Genomic DNA, 23,120 nt, shown 5'->3' on the forward strand with positions numbered 1-23,120 from the left:
CAAATTAACAATAAAAGTAACTTACTCAGAATCTCTACAAATTAACAATATAAGTAAGTTACTCAGAATCTCTACAAATTCACAATATAAGTAATTCAGAATCTCTACAAATTAACAATATAATTTACTCAGAATCTCTACAAATTCACAATATAAGTAATTCAGAATCTGTACAAATTAACAATATAAGTAATTCAGAATCTCTACGTATTCACAATATAAGTTACTCAGAATCTCTACAAGTTTACAGTTTATGCACTCCGAGCATCCATCATTCACTGCAATATTTGAATGGATAATAGTTCTTATGAATAGGACTGATGATAGAATCTGTGTTGTTCTAGGCAGATTAGTAAAGAAGAGGAATGATGTCAATGAGTTTTGTATCCATAATGATAAAGTATTGTAAATAAATTTAAAAAACTAAATAAATTTGTCATTGACCTGATTTATCTGACGACAATACAGACAACTTCAGTAATGTTATTTAATAGACTATTTGTATGAATAAGAATGTAAAATATTGTTTGATTTATCCTTGACTTTCTACTCACTTATTGCTGTATGTGAAATCTTTGATTTGATTCCCTTTGATTCATATTTTTAGTTTAGTGCCTCAATATACAATGTCTTTAATATCTAATATGACAAATACAGTATACATGTACATGTACCGGGGGGTATTTTACATTTTTTCCTGGGTTCATTTAAGCTTTTTATCGACAGAAATAAAATTATGCATAAAAAATATTTTGACAGGTGAAACTAGAGGAGGAAATAGTTCATCAGGAGAGGGTGGAGGGGGAGGGTAAGTGTTGTGTAGAACAACAAGTTAATTCTTATAGACGCTATTGATAAAACACATCTGTAAGATTCCACAAACTCTGTCACGTTTATCACTGTAGATTGGAATTTGAGAGAAACTCCAATGTCAATTGCAATTGTGGAAAACCTGCTAAAACGTATGTGTGACTTTTTTTCTTCTTTATGAATTCTTCAGTTGTTCTCTGCAAAATTTTCCACGTAGAATTTTGTTTTGGTGTTTATACATGTAGGTTAACGGTAAATAAAGATGGCCCTAATAAAGGTCGTACATTTTATGCCTGTGCCAATCCCAGAGATCAAAGCTGTAACTTTTTCCAGTGGGGAGATGAAATCTCAGAGGGTAGCAATAACAGTAAAGGTGAATCATATTTTTGTAACTTAGTGTCAAATTTTGTTTCTTAACAACAATTGCAGCATTAATCATCCTCAAAATATTATATTTTTTTTGTATTAGAATTTAAGATATTTCTTTACATTAAAAAACAAAAATCTAATATTTTGACAAAGATAAACTACTATTTTAATGTGTTGGACAACTTTTATTCAATTTCTATTACATTTCCTATCATTAATAGCATAATGATTCAGATTTGTTTAGTTAGAACAACAAAATAAAAACTCATTCAATTATTCTCTTACATTTAGCTCCACCCTTCAGGTCAGACACTCAGAGCTCTCAGCGAGTTCCCTTGGTGACAGTTCAGCCATTCAATAGACAGACAAATGATGAAGATGACGGACAGGACATTGTATGTAACTGTGGGACTAGTGCAATCCTCTTAACTGTCAGAAAGGAGGGACCCAATCAAGGTAAGTATTTGTTGCTGAATAATCAAAATAAAACTGCTGGATCATTAAGGTATCCTACTGGTCAGGATAAGAAATAATCAAAGTAACCTTTTGGATATTCAAGATATCTTATGGATAATTGAGGTAATACTATTTGTTTTTAGTATAATACATGCACTACTTGATAAAGCTGTCCTACTGGCTTAGTAAAATAGATTCTTGATGATCAAGGCTATGTTACTGGATAAGCAATGTAATGCTACTTGATAATGTTTTCAGCATAGAATTACAGGTTTTAGTTTTTTATATAAATGCATGTATTTATACCCATGAGACTTTTACTTAAGAAATAAACAACAATATTAAAAAGTTCTCTGGGAAATGAATTTGGTTGGTCACGTGACCAAATCCTGTGAAACCCAAAGGGCTTCTCAGAAGATTTGATCACGTACCAACCAAGTTCATTTCCCAGTGAACTTTTTATCATTGTTGTTTATTACTTTTATTTACATTTGAGACGAATATTCTGAATAGAACTGTATTTATTACACAAACGGCCCGCCGTATTGCTATGTTGTGACGCGAAATGACCTAGAAGCTGTTTGATCGTGAGAATTTGCCTCGCTCCAGCATTTGAATATTTACATTGATGTTCAGCAGTCCAGTTCAGGAAATATATGTTCATAATGAAAGAAAAAATGATCGCTACTGGGAATAATCTTACTATTATTGTATGAGTCTTTATATATGAAGTCAAAAGCGGTGCTATCGACTTCAGTTTACATACCTTCAAAGGAATTTCGGGTTAAAAAGGTAAGCATGATTTTAGGCTAATTAAAACATTCTTCACACCAAAGAAAGATCTAATGATCATTTGTTGAATGAAAAAAAATATATGTTTCAATAATTTTATCTTTTTCATCGCTTTAACGGCTTCGAAGTTCCGAAACCAGTGTCACCGTGACAGAAATATGTAGACAAGATATCGACTCGCTGTGTGATTCGGTCACGCCATGACCTCTGACCCACTAATAAGTTCATACAGAATTGAACATATTTTCTCTTCAATAGTTTCATCTAAGAAAAATATTTGCAAATGTAAATAATATTTGTTGTACACTATGTTGAACTGTTCATTTTACACATTAAAAAAAGGATTTTAGATGCATGTTTATTGTTGATTTATGTGTAATTGCTTTAAAGAATTCATTCACATATGAAATATAATTTAATATGAGAATTCTATTAGAATTAGAATTTTTTTCAGCTTATCATGGAAAACCTTGAGATACTATAAAACAAAATACAATGTTCTTTTATAATTTGAATCTCATTCAGTTTCCCTGGGGTTAAGAAGTCTATAGAAGACAATTATCTGTACCATGAATTTCACAGTTAAATATGTTTTCTAGGGAGACAGTTCTACAAATGTGGGGGATCCAATTGTAACTTCTTCCTGTGGGCAGATCAATCTCAGAACCAATCAACAGATAACAACAGGAGGCCCCCAGGAGGGGGAGGAGGCGGGTAAGACAAGGATCATTAATTATTTGAAGTTTCTGGATACTGAGTTACTCTTTGTAGGACTTTTATATGCTTATGAAGATTTTCATTGTGTTGTAGGTTCAATAATCAAAGTTCAGACATGGAATTGAATTGTAATTGTGGAACTCCAGCTAGGCTGTAAGTCATCTGTAGCAGAATTGTTCACTTTTGTGTAATACACCTGTTCTCTATGGTTCACCTCACCTTTTGGTAAAATATTCTTTTATGCCCCGTCATGAATATGGCTGGAGCACATAGTGTTTGTCATGTCTATGTTTTGTCCTTCTGTCGGTGCATCATACTTTGCCTTTAGCTTACACTGAAACACATTGGTGGGAGCTTTTAAAATGTTTCATAATTTTCTGACCTTGATCCCACTTTTCCTCATTTTGCTTTTACCTTAACTTCAGAGAGACTGTTTATTTTCATTGAACTTAATACTATGATACCAATTGATAAAGGCTATTAAACTGTGTCAAAATCGTCTGACCTTTACCTTGGTATTAATTATTTTGCATTTAGAGCAGTTTAGAATAAAAACCGATTTAATTTCATTGATAATTGTTATCAACGAAATTTAATCCCCAACGAATATTTCTGCTTTTTCAGTAAATCATGATTGCTAGAATGTTTTACTTCATATTAATCAGTCATAATGAAATTGACTCTGAATTGCCTAACTACCCGCCAAGAAGCTAGAAAGCTAAAATACATGCAAGGTTTTCCAGTAAAAGTTGTTGAGAATTGGACATTGGTAATTTATTCATATTCATATTGTTTTCCAGAAATTTTAATTGGTCTGTTCAGACTTATTAGCCACAAATTTTATTAGTCCGAATAAAAGTGTATTAGTTTAAGACCAACAGACTAACATGTCGAACCCTGTCCATTTTACAGTTACCTGAGTTTCCAAAAAAAGATGTTTTGAAATGTGTATACTAAAGCGATTTTTGTGAGATAATTTTAAGTGTGTTTTCATGTTGCAATTCAAATGTACCTTGGGCGGTCATTTATGTCCTATGGACATATTTCTAGTTACATGTACATTTTTTTTTTACCTTACTTTGGATAATTTATAGGTACAGTATTTCAGATTCATTTTGCTGTCAACGTTTCTTTTATTTTGATTATTACCAACATTTCACTTGGAAAGGCAAAATGATGTGTAACTTACATGCATTATTTGGAAGATGATGATGGAAGTACCCAGAAGAAATTAATTGTATTAAAGAATGGCAAACTGTGATGGTTATTAGTCCCCTACCGGTGAAACCGGAGGGGACTATAGGTTTCCTCTGAGTCTGTCCGTCCGTCTGTCCGTCCGTCTGTCTGTCTGTCTGTCTGTCCGTCTGTCTGTCTGTCTGTCCCTCTGTCTGTCTGTCAGTCTGTCCCACTTGGTTTTCCGCACTTTTTTCCTAAACGCTTGCAGATATTGAGCTGATTTTTGGTATGTGAGTGTATCTTGATGAGTTACAGATCAAGTTTGCATTTCGTTCCGCTTCATTGATTTTTGACGGAATTACGGCCTTTTCAATTTTTAGGGGTTTTCCGCAATTTTCTTCTAAAGGCTTGTAGATATTGAGCTGATTTTTGGTATGTGGCTTTACCTTGATTAGTTATAGATCAAGTTTGCATTTCGTCCCGCTTCATTAATTTTTGACGGAATTATGGCATTTTCAATTCTAAACGGGAACAGAACCAGATTACACTTGCCGGTAGGGGACTAGTATTGCTAATGCAATACTCTCAGAATGCTTGTTTAGATTGAGTCTCTCTAATTTCAGGCTAAGAGTGGTTAAAGATGGTCCTAACAAGGACAGAGAGTTTTACTCTTGTTCCAAACCAAGAGGTCAAGGTTGTGATTTCTTCCAGTGGTCAGATGTTACAAGTATGTTGGAGTATTTATGTCATTTATTGAAGAGTCTACTGATTAATCTGTACATATACATTGATACTGAATTGAAATTTAATGATAATTATTAAAAATATGTAAAATAGCTGCGTGTAACTGGGATGAAAAAGAAATGTTTTACCATTTGAGTGACTCCTAATTTTCTGTTGACAGATGAAAACAGAAGCAATGGTGGGGGTTTTGGTGGTGGGTATGTATTGAGATTCTTTTGAGCAATAAGCTCTATAAACTAATGATAAGCAGCTCTTTAGGTTTGTATCTTTTATTTTAAAAATTTTTTTTGCTCATATTTGTAGATTTCAAACTGGTGGAAATTCAGATATCTGTTGTAACTGTGGAAATCCAGCCAAAATGTAAGTGTATATATATTTATCACATGTTTACTTCTTTATACAGTGGATATAGCTCATAGGATATTCTTTTAATGTTCAATTGCAATAATAATGTATAATTAGGGCCCCACAAGGATTTGCAGGTGCCCTATAGTAATCACTGTCTGTCTATCTGTCCGTCTGTCATTCTTCCATCCACAAATTTTCTGTTTTTTTCTAATAACTTTTATTGTAGCAGGGATTTTTTTAGGGTCTCTCTGGGGCCGAAATTCGGCCCCATTCCCAATGCTGAAAAGTGCATGTTTTTCCCAAAATCATACCTAAAAATTCCCAATATGAAAAAAAGTATTAAGTTGTAAATTATTGAAATAAAATAATGACAAAAAGGTGTTTATGTTCTCTATGTGCGATGTACGAGCCATCTGAGGGCTTCCGAGAAGTTATTCAGGATACTACGGATGTTTGCATGCATACTTTTTAAAGCGGGATCGATGTTTAAAAATTAAAGTCGGGATCGTTATCTAAAAAATAAACATGCATCATGTCAGTCTCTCCAGTTTGCCTAAGACAGTAATTTTCAGGCTGGGTTGAATCGCTCTTATTCTTATAAATTGGTCAAACAATACCGATTATCCACTCATCTGGAACAAACCCACTATCAAATGTTATTTTAAAGAACTTCTTACATAAAGGTAAAAAAGATGAAAATGTATAGATATGTTCATTTACGATGTTATCATACCCTGCGGCTTTGCCATTGCTAAGCTTCTGAACTTCAACAGCCGCTATTATTTCATATCACTAAAGTTGGTTTAAGCCAGCTTTATACTATAAAAAATAAGAAAAATGATTAAATATTTGACTTTTGCTTGTTTTTTCCTATTTATTTGTATGAAGATATTTTTCCCAATTTCAACCAAATATCACTATTTTTCCCAATCTTGACGGCCCCGGCCCCTGGAATCAAAGGGTAAAAAAATCCCTGTGTAGTTGACCAATTAAGTTCAAATTTGGTATGTTGGTTGAAGAGGCAGTAAGACATATTTTGATGCTAAGTTTGGTTTTCTATGTCATTCAGTTTGGGGCTGGGTTGGTGTTTAGATTCCTTAACTTTACATTAGAATGAATGCCAGGGCAAAAAGGGATAACTGCTGAGAATGTTCCTATTGTAAACTATGAAAGCTGCAACTAGTCCCATGGGATTAATTAACTTTCCTCTTGAAGAAAATCCAAAGCATTATCTGTTTCTGTCAAATTGAGATTAATTAACACCTCTGTCTGCAAATGAAGTTTGTTTTGAAGTTAAGGTCAATTCTGAATGATGTTTACATTCTCTGAAATGTGGATTTAAATAATGTTCATACTTTATTTTGGTAAAATACACAATGAGTTATGATTTTATTGAAATCTAAAAACAAGATATACATAAAGATATGTTTTTTTATATTTTTTTTTTTATTAGGGCCCCGCAAGGATTTGCGGGTGCCCTATAGTAATCACTCTGTCTGTCTAGCTGTCCATCTGTCTGTCTGTCTGTCCATCTGTCATTCTTCCCTCCACAAATTTTCTGTTTTTTTCTAATAACTTTTTTTAGGGTTGACCAATTTAGTTCAAATTTGGTATGTTGGTTGAATAGGCAGTAAGACATATTTTGATGCTAAGTTTGGTTCTCTTTGTCATCCAGTTTGGAGCTGGGGTGGTGGGGTATATTCCTTAACTTTATATAAGAGTGAATGGGCAAAGAGAGAGAATGCTACTATTGTAAACTATGAAAGGCTGCAATGAGTCTCTTGGGATTAATTAACTTTCCTCTTGAAGAAAATCCAAAGCATATCTGCCGCATTGAGATTAATTAACACCTCTGTCTGCAAATGAAGTTTGTTTTGAAGTTAAGGTCAATTCTGAATGATGTTTACATTCTCTGAAATGTGGATTTAAATAATGTTCATACTTTATTTTGGTAAAATACACAATGAGTTATGATTTTATCGAAATCTAAAAACAAGATATAGATAAAGATATTGTTTTTATTATTATTTTCTTTTTTCTTTTTTTTTCTGCCTTATGTAAATTCAAGAATACTAATTATTTTAACAGGTATTCAGATAATAACCTCATTCTATCATTGCTGAAAAAGTTCTTATTGTAAACTAGCTTAGAAGAAAGGGTTGAGAGAGCAGTATAATTAATCCCATGGGTTTGATTATCTTGCTGGTTTGCAGAATATTTTAGAGGGTTATCTTTCTGTCACTTTAAGATTAATTAACACCTTTGTCTGCAACTGATATTTGTTTTGAAGTTAAGGTCAAGCCTGGGTGATCAGGGCTCGACATTAACGCTTGTCCGCTTGTCCGGCACCAGTGAAAAAAAAATATGGACAAGTGAATATTGCTGTGCACTTGTCCGATAGGACAAGTGCATTTTTATGTAAAGAAGACTCTAAATATATAAAAGAACGACTGTTAAAAGTTTACCGGTACTTTAAGACGGAAACAGTACATAAAAACCGAACTTTGATCCCGACATAGATCGCTATGTAATTGAGCGGTGCATCGATTTACCCTAAAGGATCCAGAAGTAAATTATAAGCAACCCAAAAGGACATGAAGTAAAGGGGATATCTGGATATTCAATGAACACTTTCATACTTTATTGAAAATAAAACAGTAGTTTGGGGGGGGGGGGGGGAGTGTGTGTTTAGGGTGGGGGGTTCCCCTTCCCCCACCCCCGATACCATATGCCTAGAACAAGTCATAAAATAAAACTTATTGCTTCATTATATATCATATAGTAAGATATGGTACAATAGAAGGGGAAATATAATAATATTTTGTTATTTTCATCTCAAATAAAACAAAGCATATCTAAACAGATTTAGTGTTTGATGTGTTATATAAGGCATTATGTTATTTCTCAAAGAAAAGTTGCAACAGTATCAATTTATGTTTTTGCCAACTTTTATGTAAATTTATAATGTAATATTCATTATTTCATTCAAATTATTAATTTTCAGTATATCACAATATATTCATTTTGAGTCCTTTTGGGTTCCTTTTGAGTCTTTTTGGGTTCCTTTTGGGTCCTTTTGGGTTCTTTTAGGTCCTTTTGGGTAAATCGACGCGCCCTAATTGAGTACACTCGATCGGGATTGAAGTTCACTAATTGCATACTACTGCAAAGGCATGGAACTGAGTTCGGATTCTGTTTTATGTTGACAGCATTTATGTTGTCAGGACAGAAAGTCTAGATAAAATATTGTTTTATGTGTTCGTTGTATTTGAAAATAACATCATGCACATGTAATGTACTTTATTTTTAGTTTTTCAGTTAACAGTATTAGATCTTTATTGAAAATTTTTCGGACAAGTGAAGTTGAAGTTCGGACAAGTAAATGTCTTGGTCACTTGTCCAAATGGACAAGTAGGCAAAAAAGTTAATGTCGAGCCCTAGTGATATTTGCATTCACTGAAGGCTGGTATTTTAGAAAACACATGCTTCATTCATTTTTAAATATACATTTAATTGAGTTATTATAGATATGATGTTTTTTACTGCCTTATGTAAATACAAGGATACTATTTACAGATTGTTGCATATTTAGCAGTTGCTGTTGCTTATTCTTTATATATTTTGAAATTTTTTGGAATCAAGTAAAATTCTCATCCCCTAATCTGCACCCTTATATTTCTAACCCTCGGCGGGGCCCTTGCTGACTGGTCAGATTTCTAGTTTATTTTATTTATCTACTTTTTTTGCTGCCGTATGTAAATTCAAGAATACTATTAACTTTTAACAGGTAGTCCAATAATAAACTCATTCTATCATTACTGAAAAAGTTCTTATTGTATACTTGGAAGAAAAGGATAAGAGAGCAGTACAATTAATCCCCAGGGATTAATTATCTTGTCTGGGGAAGAAATTTTCCAGGCTTATCTTTATTTGTCACTTTAAGATAAATTAACCTTAAGGTCAAGCCTGGGTGAATTTGCTTTCACTGAAGGCTGGCATTTTATAAAACACATGCTTTATTCTTGTGTAAATATATATTTAATTGAGTTATTATAGATATGATGTTTTTTACTGCCTTATGTAAATACAGGGATATTCTTTACAAGTTGTTGGATATTTAGGAATTATCTTGAAATCTTATAAATACAGTTGTTATTGCATATTCTTCTTCATATATTTTTAAATTTTTGTAATCAATTAAAATTCTCATTCTGTAAGCTGCACCCTTATATTTCCACCCCTCGGCGGGGCCCTTGCTGACTGGTCAGTTTTCTAGTTGCACATGGTATTCACATCCAGTGAATATATTTCCATTTTTTATTTCTGAATTTTAATGATTGAATACTCAGAGTCAAGATTTTCATTTCATACATGTGAAAAAGCAACATTTACACAAGTTGAAGAGTTTATCATTATCTGCAGGTTGACAGTAAATAAAGATGGCCCTAATAAAGGTCGTACATTTTATGCTTGTGCCAAACCCAGAGATCAGAGCTGTAAATTCTTCCAATGGGGAGATGAAAATCCTGAGGGAATCAACACAGGTTCCTGTAAGTCATTGATATGTATATGTAACTATCCGACCTGCTTACTCTTCTGATTTACCCGTAATTTTTGGGTTTTTTTGTTTGTTTGTTTGTTTTTTTTTTTTACAATATTTGACCCCCTAATTACACTCTACAATTTAAATGCCAAATCTCCTGATTTTCACCATTTTTGGTTTAAAAGGACATTGAGTGATAGAAAATTGTCATTATGTTCACAATTCCTATTCTTTACTGGATCTATGAGATTAATTAAAGTTCATTATGTTCAAGTTTTACATCATACAGTTTTCAAGAATTTATATCCCAAATGGTCAAGACTGATACAAACAGGATAATTAGGGAAGTAATTTTAGCACCTTACTTCTTGCATAATTCTCAAACTATCGTGTAAAGTAGAGTATCATATTAGGGTCCTTTGAATATAATGATGAGTAATTGTTTCCTGCAAATTCACTTAAATTTTGTGCATTGCAAGGAAAAATCTGCATTAAAGTCAAACTTCAGATAGCAGACACAGAATGAAAACTTCTGATGATGATGTCTGTTCCGGGAGGAGTCGCACTTTCCCGAAAAAAAATCATCTTGAATTCTCATTCATAAAACTGTGTAAAATGATACATGTGATGAAATATTGAGTATATTGTACAGCACTCTCTCCCAGATCTCACACCAGTCTCCAAGATCTATCAATGATCTCTCAAAGTCAAACAGAATTGATCTTTCATAGATCTCGGATGTAGTTTCCAGTAAAGCTCAACTGGTCTTTGCCATCTCTCAATGATCTCTCAGACATGACTTACATTAGGCAATAAAAAATTTTGCATTCTTTGTAAGACTTCTGGAAGATCCAAGAGATTGTCGGGTGATTTTTCTGCGCGGGAGATTACTGAAGATGGCTCGGTGACCGTTAAAAGATTGTTGAGAGATCTGGTCAATTTTGCTATGCTTTGCAATTCACTCAACTTTGTAAAGGTGTGTGTGCATGTACTTGCATGTTGTATATTATGATAATAAAAACATAATATTCTGAACATGTAGATGTTGGAAGTGGTGGGAAGAAGAGAACCTCATCTGAACTAGGCAGCAGTGGTACCACTCCAAACAGAAAAAGGGCAGCCAGGAAGTGTGGCCTATGTGGAGAGGAGGGTGAGTACTCTCCCTTTATATATAATACCAATCACTTGTAAGTTATAACCTCTTGGTTTTCTAATTTGAAGGTTTTTTTATAGTCATATATTCACTCTTATATACATAAACAATATATCAATTTTACATTCATCTGTCGGTCTGTGCGTAAACAATTACCTGAAATGATACTTCTCGTTTAACTTGATTTTTATAAAATATCTGGTTTTCTTTTCAGGTCATACAAAAAGAACATGTCCTCATAAATAATAATGCCTGAGTTTTAGTGAACAAAAAGATGTCTGTGATAAAGTGTGTAAACATTTGTTATATCTTTTTTATGTTAAAATGTGTTCTTTCTTGTTATTTTATGTTTATACATCATGTTGTGAAAACTGAGATGGTTAACAGGATTAAAACAAAATAAAATAAACTTTCTTTTCCTTTTTATCTACAAGTAATTTTGTAAGTTGTTGGTTGGTTGGCTGTTTTGCATCCTTTTGAGTGAGGAGTTGGACCTATACTTTGCACTTGTGGCTGTTGAGCAGTGAGGGATCTTTGTCTTGCCAACATTTATCTGTCAGGGTTCATATGGTCTCATCCAAAGGTCTTCATGCCCTGCAGTGGGATTTGAACCCATGACATAGGGATAAACTCCTAAACTCTCGAGAAAATAAGGGCTTAAAAGGTTGTAAAACCATCAGAGCTATCCTAAACATACAGAAAGAGGTGTAGATTGTCTGCTCATTAAACAACAAAATGATATAAGCCTAAACTATTGATTGTAAAAGAAACGAGAGGCCAACAGTCCACAATGCTCACCAGAGTCAATATGGCCCTTGCTATTCTTCACCAGTTTTTATACGCCCGTCTTTAGACGGGACGTATTATGTTATGGCGTTCATGTCCGTCCGTCTGTCCGTCCGTTAGCTTTTTCTCGTGTCTGGCTCATAACTTTAATACTATTAGGCCTAGGATTATCAAACTTTGTCAGCTGATACTTCTTGGGTAGAAGGTGTGTCGTGCACTAAAAGTAGGTCGCTCTGACCTTTAATTAAGATGCTATGGCCAAATATGGAAAAATCCTGTCTGGCCCATAACTAGAGAACTGTTGGACTTAGAATAATCAAACTTGGCCAATTTATGCATCTTAGGTAGAAGGTGTGTTGCGACCTATTTCAAGGTCACTGTGACCTTTAATTTAAGTGAAATTTAAAAAAAAAACAACATCTTTTTACTATTAGATTACACAATCCCCAAAAATGCAAGAGTGTTGCAGTATCCTTATTAAAAAAATGTTAAATCAAGAAAATACTTATTTTTTTCATTATATACTTTACAGCAATCTATAACAAATTTAATGTTACAAGAGAAATTCCACCTCTCCCAGGGGTGTAATTATCAAGCACTGGTCAAGGAGAATTTGATAACAGAAAATTGCATGTCAAATTAGAGAGAAATTAATGAGTTTAGTGTGTGGAGCTAACTAGTAGAGCATCTCTGATCAAGCAGGTGTTATCTATATCTCTTGGGAACTGGGCAAAAAGAATCAGTCTGTTGGATTAAATAGTTGGCTAGCCTAACTTTTTAAATGAATTTGGTGAAAAATAATTAAAACAAATTTGATATTGTATAATAAATTAATTTGATATGTATAATAAACTAATTTGATATTGTATGATATAATTAAAACTAATTATACTCGGGAGGGGGGGGGGTGATATTGGAATCAGCATGCCTGTTGTCCGTATGAATTGCAGCTTAAACCAGTGTGACATTAAATCTAAAAAAAATCAAGTATTTAAAAAAAAATGTTTAAATTATGGTAGATAGTCCCTACAAATCTAAGAGTTAAATGCAGGAACCATTATTAAAAATGTTGCATCAAGATTACACAAGTTTTTTGTTTCTTTTTATAAATATTTGTAACAAATTTTAAAAAAAATCTTTGTTTTCAAATTTAATTTCAGAATGACATAAAGATGCATTTTTATTGCACTACAAAGCAGATAGTATGTATAGATCCATTCATCTGTTGGGAGTAATGAGTGGATATGCATCCTGTTAAAGATTAATTAATGATTTCAGTGTAGGGAGGCTAGCTGTCTCAATCATTTCTGTTAGAGGATCTCGAATCAAGCAGCTCTTATCTGTATCCTTTGGGAATTAGACAGAAAAACTGCTTGTCAGTTTATAGCATATGTCATTTGATGGCCAGCCTTTTATTTTTAATATTAATTTGATATAGATTAAGTTGTTATGACTAAATTGATATTGTTTAATATGACATTTTTATTTAATTTTTTTTAAAATATCAACTAATTCAGAGCATCATGTCTCACAAATCTGAAAACTGGGGGGAGGGGGGGGGGGGGGCTGCAGGTGGGCATTTGTCAAGCTCTAACACAACCAGTTGAGGATCTATAATGTAATATTTGTTATAATTAATGTGTACACCACAGGAGATATATAAACAAATATTATAAGGAATGGGAAAATCCTTGAAATCCTTGTATCAAGGTTGACATGATTTTCTTGCACTCTAAACTGTTTATGACAATTGAACAATATTTGACGGGCATATCATGCTGTGGCGGGGCACTTTATTTTTTTCTTTCATTTATTCCTATGTAAAACTTTGATCCCTATTGTGATCCCTACCCCAAGGTGTCATGATTTTCCTAGATGTAACCTCACCCAACCCCTCGGGGTCATGATTTGAACAAACTTGAACCTACACTACCTCAAGATACTTCTATATCAGCATGATTAAACATTTTGTAAGTTTATACTTTTTTTGGCCTGGTGGTTGTTGAGAAAACAATTTTTAAAAGATGTCACCAAATTTTCACTAATTCTCAATTATCTCCCCTTGAAAGAAGGCATTGCCCTTAATTTGAACAAATTTGAATCCCCTTCACTCAAGGATGCTTCATGGCAAGTTTGGTTGAAATTGGCCCCTCTGAAGAAAAAGTCAAAAATGTTAAAATTTTACACTCAGACGGATGACAGGCAAAATGTGATAGGAAAAGCTCTCTTGCAGGGACTATATAAGAATTGGTTTTCAAAAATCTAAAGAAACACAATGGAACCATAAATTTGCAAACACCATGGTTAGAAATGGATAAAATCAGGATCCAATTTTTCATAATGCAAGAATTTTCTTTTCCATAACTGCAAGGCCATGTCAGTCATATGGGATCACAATGTTTTAAAAATCTGAAGAACAGCAATTTAGGCTTAAGTAACTCAAGTAAGCACTGTGGCTCATGGGCCTCTTGTTTACTTCTTCTCTATAACCACTGGGCCAATTTTAATCAATCTTGCCACAAAGCATTCTTGGGTGAAGAGAACTCAGATTTGTTCAAATGAAAGTCACAACCTTTCAAAGGGAGATAATTAAGAAATAGCATCTTTTAAAAATTTGAAGAACTACTGAGTCAAAAGTGTAGATTCAAAATTGTTCAAATTATGGCCCCGGGGCATAGGATGGATCAGAACAGAAAATCAAAGTATAAAGGAAAAAAGTCTATTCAAGAACAGGAGGGCAATGATTCGTCATATTAATATGGAAACATCCTCATGTAATGCAAATTCTTCACATCATGGACCACAGAGGAAAGGGTATGTATGGCTAGAATAGGGATTCAATTTTACATGAGAATGTATAGGAAATCAATATAGATTATTTTTAAGAGAAGGAGGACCACATTAAATCATACTCAAACATTTCTAAGTTGTGTGAATTCATTTTTACATTTTTATGCCCCCCTTCGAAGAAGGGAGGGCACATTGCTTTGCTTGCTATCTGTCGGTCTACCAACAGTTTCCTTTCATTTTCTTAGCAGAGATTGCACATACTGAAATGAATTTGGTATACAGTTTTATCATAAGAATATCTATGTCAAGTTCTGTTTTTGTGCGATTGAGCAATTTTTGACAACGTTATGCCCCTTGGACTTGGGAAAATTCCAAGTATTTGCAGTTTCCATTCATTTTCTTTGCAGAAGTTGCATATACTGAAATGAAATTTGGGACACAGATTTATCATAAGAATATCTAGGTCAAGTTTGTTTTGGGTACGATCGAGCATTTTTTGACAGTTATGCCCCTTGGACTTCAAAGAATTCCAATTATTTGCAGTTTTCGTTCATTTTCTTCGCAGGGGTTGCACATACTGAAATGAAATTTGGTATACAGATTTATCATAAAAATATCTAGGTCAAGTTCTGAAACTTTGAAACTTTTATTTTCACTAAAGGCCCCACATGGGGTATGTTAATTAGTACAATAAGAGTTCAACAATAGAACAAATCAACATGTGAACAGTTAACATAATGAACTACAAAAAAATCTTTGATGTGGACAGTACTGATGGTTGTATAAAAAAAAATCGTTTAATGTTTACATTGTAGGAAGTTCAGGCATGAAATTATTTAAGAACAGTTTTACAAAACTTAGCTAAACCTTTTAGTTCATATATATCAGAAGTATTCATCAAATCATAAAAAGATATTGTGTTTGGATTTGTGTAAATATTCTAGGTATAAATTTCTGTCTTTCATTCTTAAAAAAAGGACACTTAAATAAATAATGAAAATCATCACCAAGTTCATTGTTATTGCAGAGGATACAATGTCTTTCTCTCTCTCAGATCTATCAATACTATAAAATCTACCAGCTTCAATTGGCAAGTTATGACCGACACAACAAATTTACATAAATATAATCCAAGATCATTTGGTAACATGTTTAGATAATTTTCAAAAAACAAAATCACACTTGTACATCCTATAATTAAGGCATTTTGGAGAATTTAATACATTTACATTCCAGTCTTGGATAAAACTATCTCTTAATGTATTCTTAACCAACACACCAATTTTGCATGATTTTTCAACATACTGAGCATTCCACATTAGATCCAAATTACAATCATGTAAAATATTCTTAATTTCCATCAGCCATTTTAAATGGTAAAAACCTTTTGTTCTGTTTTGGGTACGATTGGGCAATTTTTGACAGTTATGCCCCTTGGACTTTGAAATATTGAAAAATTCAAATTATTTGTAGTTTCCATTCATTTTCTTCGTAGAGGTTGCACATACTGAAATGAAATTTGGTATACAGATTTATTATAAAAATATCTAGGTCAAGTTCTGTTTTTGTACGATCAAGCAATTTTTGACAGTTATGCCCCTTGGAATTTGAAAAATTCCAATTATTTGCAGTTTCCATTCATTTTCTTTGCAGAGGTTGCACATACTGAAATAAAATTTAGTATACAGATTTACCATAAAAATATCTAGGTCAAGTTCTGTTTTGGGTACGATTGAGCAATTTTTGACAGTTATGCCCCTTGGACTTTGAAAAATTCAAATTGTTTGTAGTTTCCATTCATTTTCTTCACAGAGGTTGCACATACTGAAATGAAATTTGGTATACAGATTTATCATAAAAATATCAAGGTCAAGTTCTGTTTTTGTACGATCAAGCGATTTTTGTCTGAGTCATGCCCATTGGACTTGGAAAAATTCCAATTATTTGGGGAGGGGGACATAAGTGTTTCACAAACATCTCTTGTTTTTTTTTAAATTATGGACCTAAGGTTAAGGTGGAGCTAAAATTGGGAGTCAATTTTTGCATAATAAATGTATACAAGGGAAAAAGACTTCTCCAGAATAGCAAGCCCATGTTTGTTAAATGAATTATGAAGCAACCCCATGCTATGTGAATTCAACTTTGATCTCATCATGACCCCCTTGAGCTAGAAATCTGTCAATTTTTTTCATGAAGTGACTCAGGTGAGTGTTGTTGCCCATTGGCTTCTTGTTCCTGACAGTCTGTTGGTATGATTCAAGTACAATTCCAGACTTAATGTATTGTTTCATGCTCTACCTCTTATTCTCGCTAACTGATGTTAATACAGTTGAACTTTGGTATCTCGAACACTGATATCTCGAATACCATGGATAAGTCGAATTGACTTGGAAGTCCCAATCGCTTATTCTTCAAGTATTTTACCCTCGATATCTCGAACCTTTGGATATCTCGGAAGTTTTTTCTTGGTCCCATCGAGTTCGAGATAACAAGGTTTAACCATTTATTTGGCTGAACTGGAGCATATAACTACTAACCAAAACAGGTTTCACTCGATATAAAAGCATGGTATCCAAGGTTTCACCTATTGATCTTGTTGAATCTTTTACATGTATAGAAAATTATTTGCATGCACACTTTTGTTTCTCTTCATTAATTGAAGACCAGAAGAGCTTATGCATTACAGATGTGGTCAGTCCTTTCATCTCTAGAATGATGCTTTGAAATTACTGTACGAGGGTTGTTCGGAAAGTTCGTGGACTTCTGTCATATCTTTTTTATTTAACGTCATATGTAATCCAAATTTGGTAGAAATATTTTAACAATAAATTTAAATGATTTCTATTAAATTTTTCAAAATTATCATGATTTATTTAAAACTTATCCAGAATTAAAAACTGCAAAAATCGGAACGCGGCGCAGGTCAAAATTTAGTAAATTACAAACAATACACTAAATAGTGTCTGTAGTCATCTTCTTTGTAAAATGGAGAAAAAACGAAAAAAATCCTAGACGGTTAAATTAAGAACTGTTACATTGATTCTTATTCCAAATTTTGGCTTAATATTTTGCTTCGGTAAAAAGAAATCAATTTGAGAAGATGGGTAGTCCTCATTGAAAACGACAAAAATGATGACGTTGTAGAACGTCACGGAGCAGCAGATAACGGTGCAGTTTTGTGTTATACTCGAGGAAAATCCTGAATAAACGCAAAAAATGTTGGAGGAATCAGAAAATATGCCACAAGTGAGTAGTGCATGTGTGTGTAAATGGTAGAGGCGGTATTTGAGTGACACAGACTCTGTATCGGACGAGGACAATCTGTGAAGAAATGGTTTAACTGTAAAAATCTGAACGAAAACTTTTAAAAGTTGAGACACCATGGAAAGACGTAGGCGCTTCAGAGTTGCTGATCTTGTGAAAGCACAGTTAAGCGGTAAAAGAAATTAGACATTAACAAAGGAAATTATAAAACAAGAACAATTGTTAGAAAAATAAATGTCAAGGATTGAAAAAGGTTTTTAATACGTGGGTATTGGACTATACTGTGTGAATGTATAGGGATTGAATTTTTAAGAAACTCTTGACGCTATGTTTTTGACGTTACATTGCTTTTAAGTGTGCGCCGTGGTTACAAAACATGTTGATTTCAAAATGAAGTAAATTAATTTCTATCAAATCGAATGGAATGAAATTTCACAGATCAACAAAACAAATATTTTTACACATGATATTGTGCTTATTTTTATATTTCTTGGAGGTAGTATAACAAAAATTGACATCGTCCACGAACTTTTCGAACAACCCTCGTATAGATTTTAATAAATTTTCTGGTTTCCTTGCCTTGTCATACTTCACTTCGGCATTAGGAAAAAAAAAGGAAAATGGTATTGGTAAACTTTTTATTAATTGTAAAATTCTAAAATAATGCAATTGATAATAAAACAAATCTAAAAGTTAATGTATATGTCCATCACATTCACAGTACAACACATTTACCCGGGAGACTGATGAGACTACATGCATACAATGACAATGTCTTATCACAGAAGTATTTAACCGCAGCGACAGAAATGGTTATTTCTTCCTACTGACTTGGCCTTTGAGTTGCTTTAATTCGTTCTCATGATAATGTGACACTGCTGTAGCTTCTGCTAACTGTAAAACATAAAATAATTCATTCAAAGAAAAGATGGACTGGAGCACATTTTTTCTAAAACTTGTGTTTCGTATTTTGTTTCATCTTGCAGTTTACTAGAATTTTAAATGCTTTTAGTATCTGTGAACTTATAAGTACAGTTTTTTTATTTTGTATTTCTTACAGTATATAAGCATGGTTATAAAATTTGTGATATGAGTGTGTTATTCTGGGGCGACTTACCATGTCTAGGAGAACATCTATTTTTAATTTAAGTAGATTGTTTTCCTCGGACAGAAGTTGGTTTTGTTTGCGCAGTTTCATGACCTCTTTATGGCTTGCTCCCCCTGGACCGCTCTCTGCAAAAAGGGTAGTTAATGGATAATGGAGTGATGTTCATTCTAATGGCAAAAATTTTGTACCTTAGAAATTTTAGTGATCCAAAAACATGGCTTATAAATTCTGGCAGCACTTAGTAAAGCACTTGTTCACCTGTCCAAACACTTGTCATAATTTATATATTATTTTTAGACTCTTTTGCAGTTGGACCTTTAATAAAGTATTAAAAGTAAAAAATTCAAAATTAACTTTTCGTGCATGTTGGATTAGAAGTTTGTTTCAAAATTTATACAAATTTATACTGACTCACAATTTTATCATAAATATAAAATCTGAGAATAGTGAAATGGTATTCCATTGATATACACTGTAGTCTATAATGAGTCAACAGTTGGCTTAAAGCAAGCTGTCATTTGCAAAAAATAAAAAAATAAAAAAACTGATTCATTTAATACATTCAACTTTCACATTATTTAATTGAGCAGATTTCTTTAGGACAGACTTGTCCAAAAATATCTTTTTTCAGTGGTCAACTGGATTACTGACACCTGTCATTTGACCAGCATAATTTCATTTAACTGACTAAACAATGAAAAATCGATAATTACCGGGATATTGTTTGCCCAGATCCACTCCTCAACCCTCTAAATTTACACATCAAAGTAATCAGTGAATCTGTGATATAGCATTTCTAGTTCAATTTAAGAATACATAAAAATTGTACCTGCCATCCACATTCCATTTTCAAACTGAATCTCACTTCCTCCTAATTTTAGCTTGACTGGTCCAACTTCAGGACCGAATTCTTCACGAGTTTGAGTGGCATCGAGATGGAGGTTGGAGAGAGAATGTGCTCGTCTTGGGGGTGTCTTCTTGGGAGAAAACTTATTTCCAAATAATGACAGTGGCATTTCTGTGATCTGTATGCAAATATATACATGTATATTATATATAAAATTATCAACACTTTTGATCATGTCGTAAAACACTTCAAATTTTGTGGGTGCTACATACTGTAGCCCGTCTCCCTACATATTATACACAATCTAATACTTATTATATACATGTAATTGTTAAATTTACAGATTAAACAAAAGGCTTAGCATTACAGTACATGTAAAAAGGAATATCATATGGTTCACACAGATATTCTTGATTATATTATAAGCAGGAAAAATATATATATTTATATAATATTTGTATAATTATGTTACATTCATTTTAAAATCTTATTACTGGTAGTAATTAAAAATATAAAATTATTCTTTCGTGTCAAAAATAAAGTGAACTTTTTGAATATTCATTTATTCTTTTTTTTTTCTTGGTACAATAAGTGTGCACAATGAGTGCAAAATAGACTGTCAATGATTGAATGAATTTGAAATTATTTGAATTTTCTTCAGAATGTTACAAGTATCGGTTATATAGTGTTTGACTATCAAAGGGTGGCTACAAAACCAATGTGTGAACAGCTTTACTTCAGGTACCTTGTTTATATATCACAAAGTGAGGAATACAATGTGCTTACTATTATTTAAATTGACCCCAGAAGTAACAGTGGGAATTAATACAGTTTGCAATGAAGGTGGTGCCAGATCAACAAGGATAAGTTCTTTTCACTCATGTATAAAGAAAAGTATTTTTCCAAAATGCAATTTTTTGTAAGAAAAAATAGATTTCTTTGGGTTTACTATAGTATCTTTAACGTTTCATGTTAACAAAACATTTCAGTTTGTACTGATGAGTTACAAAGACTTACGGGTAATTTAAAACTGTTGGTCTATGTCCAACTAGGAGGTGGCATGGGGATGAGCATGCTCATGTGGTTAAACAAGAATAGGACCTCAGAACAGTTTTAAATTGCTTTAGTGTGTGGCGCTAACTACAACTGGTCTACGACAATTCACAGAACCGTCTGATTTTCAATAGACCCACATTAAGTAACAAATACCAGTTTTATAATTAAATGTTTTATTATATACTTCTGAATGACAGATTCCTTGTTTTTTTCATACAATGTATTCATTTCCTGAATTTCCTTGCCCGATTTCTGTTTTTGCTTTTTCTAGACTGAGCACCCTCCAACTAGATATATTAATTTATTAATAAATGACATAATTCCCTACTTATCAATGAGTCAAGTTCTCCAAGGTTGATATTTAAATAATTTATGCTCAAGTTTCTTATTGACAATATGGAGATCAGGTCCTCCAACAATCTGCTGGAATTCCCATAGATACTTAACTGTGCCCCATTATTACCAGACCTGTTTTTGTATTCTTATGTATTGAGCAGAATTTATTAAAAAAAAAAACTTCTACATGAAAAGAAGAAGCCTTTTGCTGTGGCCTTCCATTAGATCCTTAGATATATTGAAAACAATCAATTAACAATATTCATTTTCATTCCTACATTGATTCAATATATCCCACCGAACTTGTAATAAAAGACGCCACAGAATATGAACATCCATTTCATATTTGGATATTTTATTTGAGAAAGACATTGAAGGCAAACTAACAATTAAACCTTATGATGAATGTAATGACTTCAATTCCTCTGTTGTCAACTTCCCTTTTTTATGTACCAATATACCATTATCACTTCCATATGGAGTTTATGTCTCCCAGTTGATTCTTTACACAAGAGCATGTTCTATGTTCGAACAATTTCTAAAACAAGGCCGACCACTGACAAATAAGTTGATGATACAAGGATATCAAGAATCTCATTTAAGGTCAACATTTTGCAAATTCTGTGGTCGATACAAATACCTTGTTTGCAAATACAATCTGTTGTTAAGCCATTATTGTCCACAGATTTTTCTGTTTACCAAATTATGACAAGGGGCACATGGGTGTGACTGGTCAAAAGAGGATGATTACTCTTCCATGACACCTGATCCCACCTCTTTTTTTCAGATGTCTATAATAGTGCTGCTAAAAATTTGTTTAAATGGACTTTTGGGTATAATCACTATCATCTTCACATTTCATTTTCTCAATAATTTGACTGAATTAATGGCTGAGTTCACTCTATAGACAAAAAGGTCTTAAGATATATTTTTCTCTGTATAGATAGAACACATTTTCTATTACTGCAAAACATCAACTGGAATAAACTACAAACAAACCTTATCATCTTGAACTCGAGAAAAACATATGAGCTATCCAAGGATTCTAGATTAATTGAGCTTAAAATACAAATAAGGACTTTCAACTATTTTCAACATATCCATAATATTCAAAATATCAATGTTTGAATACCAAAGGTTAACTTTATTTGTCCCTGAAAACTAATTAGATGGAACTAGAACGATCTGGCGTGCTGCTATTTATTAACAATTTAACATATGCCTTATGGGCAAAGTATTAAATAAGAGGTCAATTTTCAAATATACAATTAAAGAGAATAACCAGAAGGGATAAAAAAAATTAAGGACTTATACTTGTGACTGGAGAAAATAGATCAGGTATAAAACATTGTACCCATTGTACAGTCTTCTGCATAACTGGGGAATTTAAAAATACATATTTAATAATTTATATCAAGAGAAAATCAGAACCATCAGTGAGCTTGCTAAAGGTGTCAACTCTAAATCGTATAATCTGGCTATACTTGCTAAGAACTGAAAATTTATTATGTTTTTTAATCAAAAATTTATATTTTACACACCTGTGTTATTTGTTTCTACCTGTTTTGAGTTACAGCGCCATCTAGGACGGCCTGCCTAATTGAAGACCTACAGGTAATTGAAGACCTACGGAAGACCTAGGGAAGACCTACAAAAATATGGGCTATATACAGCAAAACTGATGTGATATTCTGATTAAAAATGTCTTAAATATATAAAATACACAAAAAAGTTTTATAAAAAGAGGTTTTAAAGTGTATTTTTCAAGCTCGGTATGGGGAACTATTTCTTCTCTCAGACGACCTATCGCAAGAACGGTAACTCT

The 23,120-nt window shown here is 32.8% G+C and overlaps 2 protein-coding genes across 2 annotated transcripts in view; one reads left to right on the top strand and one right to left on the bottom strand.

The window, feature by feature from the left end:
• Positions 1 to 11,492, top strand: part of LOC133204442 (DNA topoisomerase 3-alpha-like) — a 40,670-nt gene extending 29,178 nt beyond the window's left edge. Inside the window, exons 25-29 of the mRNA XM_061340169.1 lie at positions 760 to 808; positions 906 to 962; positions 9,835 to 9,962; positions 10,998 to 11,105; positions 11,323 to 11,492. Of these exons, the coding sequence (XP_061196153.1) occupies positions 760 to 808; positions 906 to 962; positions 9,835 to 9,962; positions 10,998 to 11,105; positions 11,323 to 11,354 (374 nt within the window). The 3' untranslated portion in view covers positions 11,355 to 11,492. The remainder of the gene's footprint in view (positions 1 to 759; positions 809 to 905; positions 963 to 9,834; positions 9,963 to 10,997; positions 11,106 to 11,322) is intronic.
• Positions 11,493 to 18,569: 7,077 nt separating this feature from the next.
• LOC133204444 (protein chibby homolog 1-like) lies at positions 18,570 to 22,887 on the bottom strand. Its single transcript, XM_061340174.1, has 4 exons — positions 22,840 to 22,887; positions 19,886 to 20,082; positions 19,066 to 19,181; positions 18,570 to 18,842 (listed from the first exon to the last, which is right to left on the bottom strand). The coding sequence occupies exons 2-4, from the start codon at positions 20,070 to 20,072 to the stop codon at positions 18,762 to 18,764; spliced, it is 384 nt and encodes a 127-aa protein (XP_061196158.1). The 5' UTR covers positions 20,073 to 20,082; positions 22,840 to 22,887; the 3' UTR covers positions 18,570 to 18,761.
• Between the last annotated feature and the right edge of the window lie 233 nt (positions 22,888 to 23,120).

The sequence above is a fragment of the Saccostrea echinata genome, unplaced genomic scaffold (genome assembly GCF_033153115.1).
Source record: "Saccostrea echinata isolate AGI-Se365-2 ecotype Australia unplaced genomic scaffold, CSIRO_AGI_Sech_v1 ptg000053l, whole genome shotgun sequence".
In the NCBI taxonomy this organism is placed as follows: domain Eukaryota; kingdom Metazoa; phylum Mollusca; class Bivalvia; order Ostreida; family Ostreidae; genus Saccostrea; species Saccostrea echinata.

Excerpts from the sequence above, each read along its gene's own strand:
- LOC133204444 (XM_061340174.1), bottom strand. The coding sequence starts at position 20,072 with ATGCCACTGTCATTATTTGGAAATAAGTTTTCTCCCAAGAAGACACCC. Across the intron at positions 19,182-19,885 it reads AAATGGAATGTGGATGGCAG|AGAGCGGTCCAGGGGGAGCA; the intron begins GTACAATTTTTA and ends CCCTTTTTGCAG. Across the intron at positions 18,843-19,065 it reads TAGATGTTCTCCTAGACATG|TTAGCAGAAGCTACAGCAGT; the intron begins GTAAGTCGCCCC and ends TATGTTTTACAG.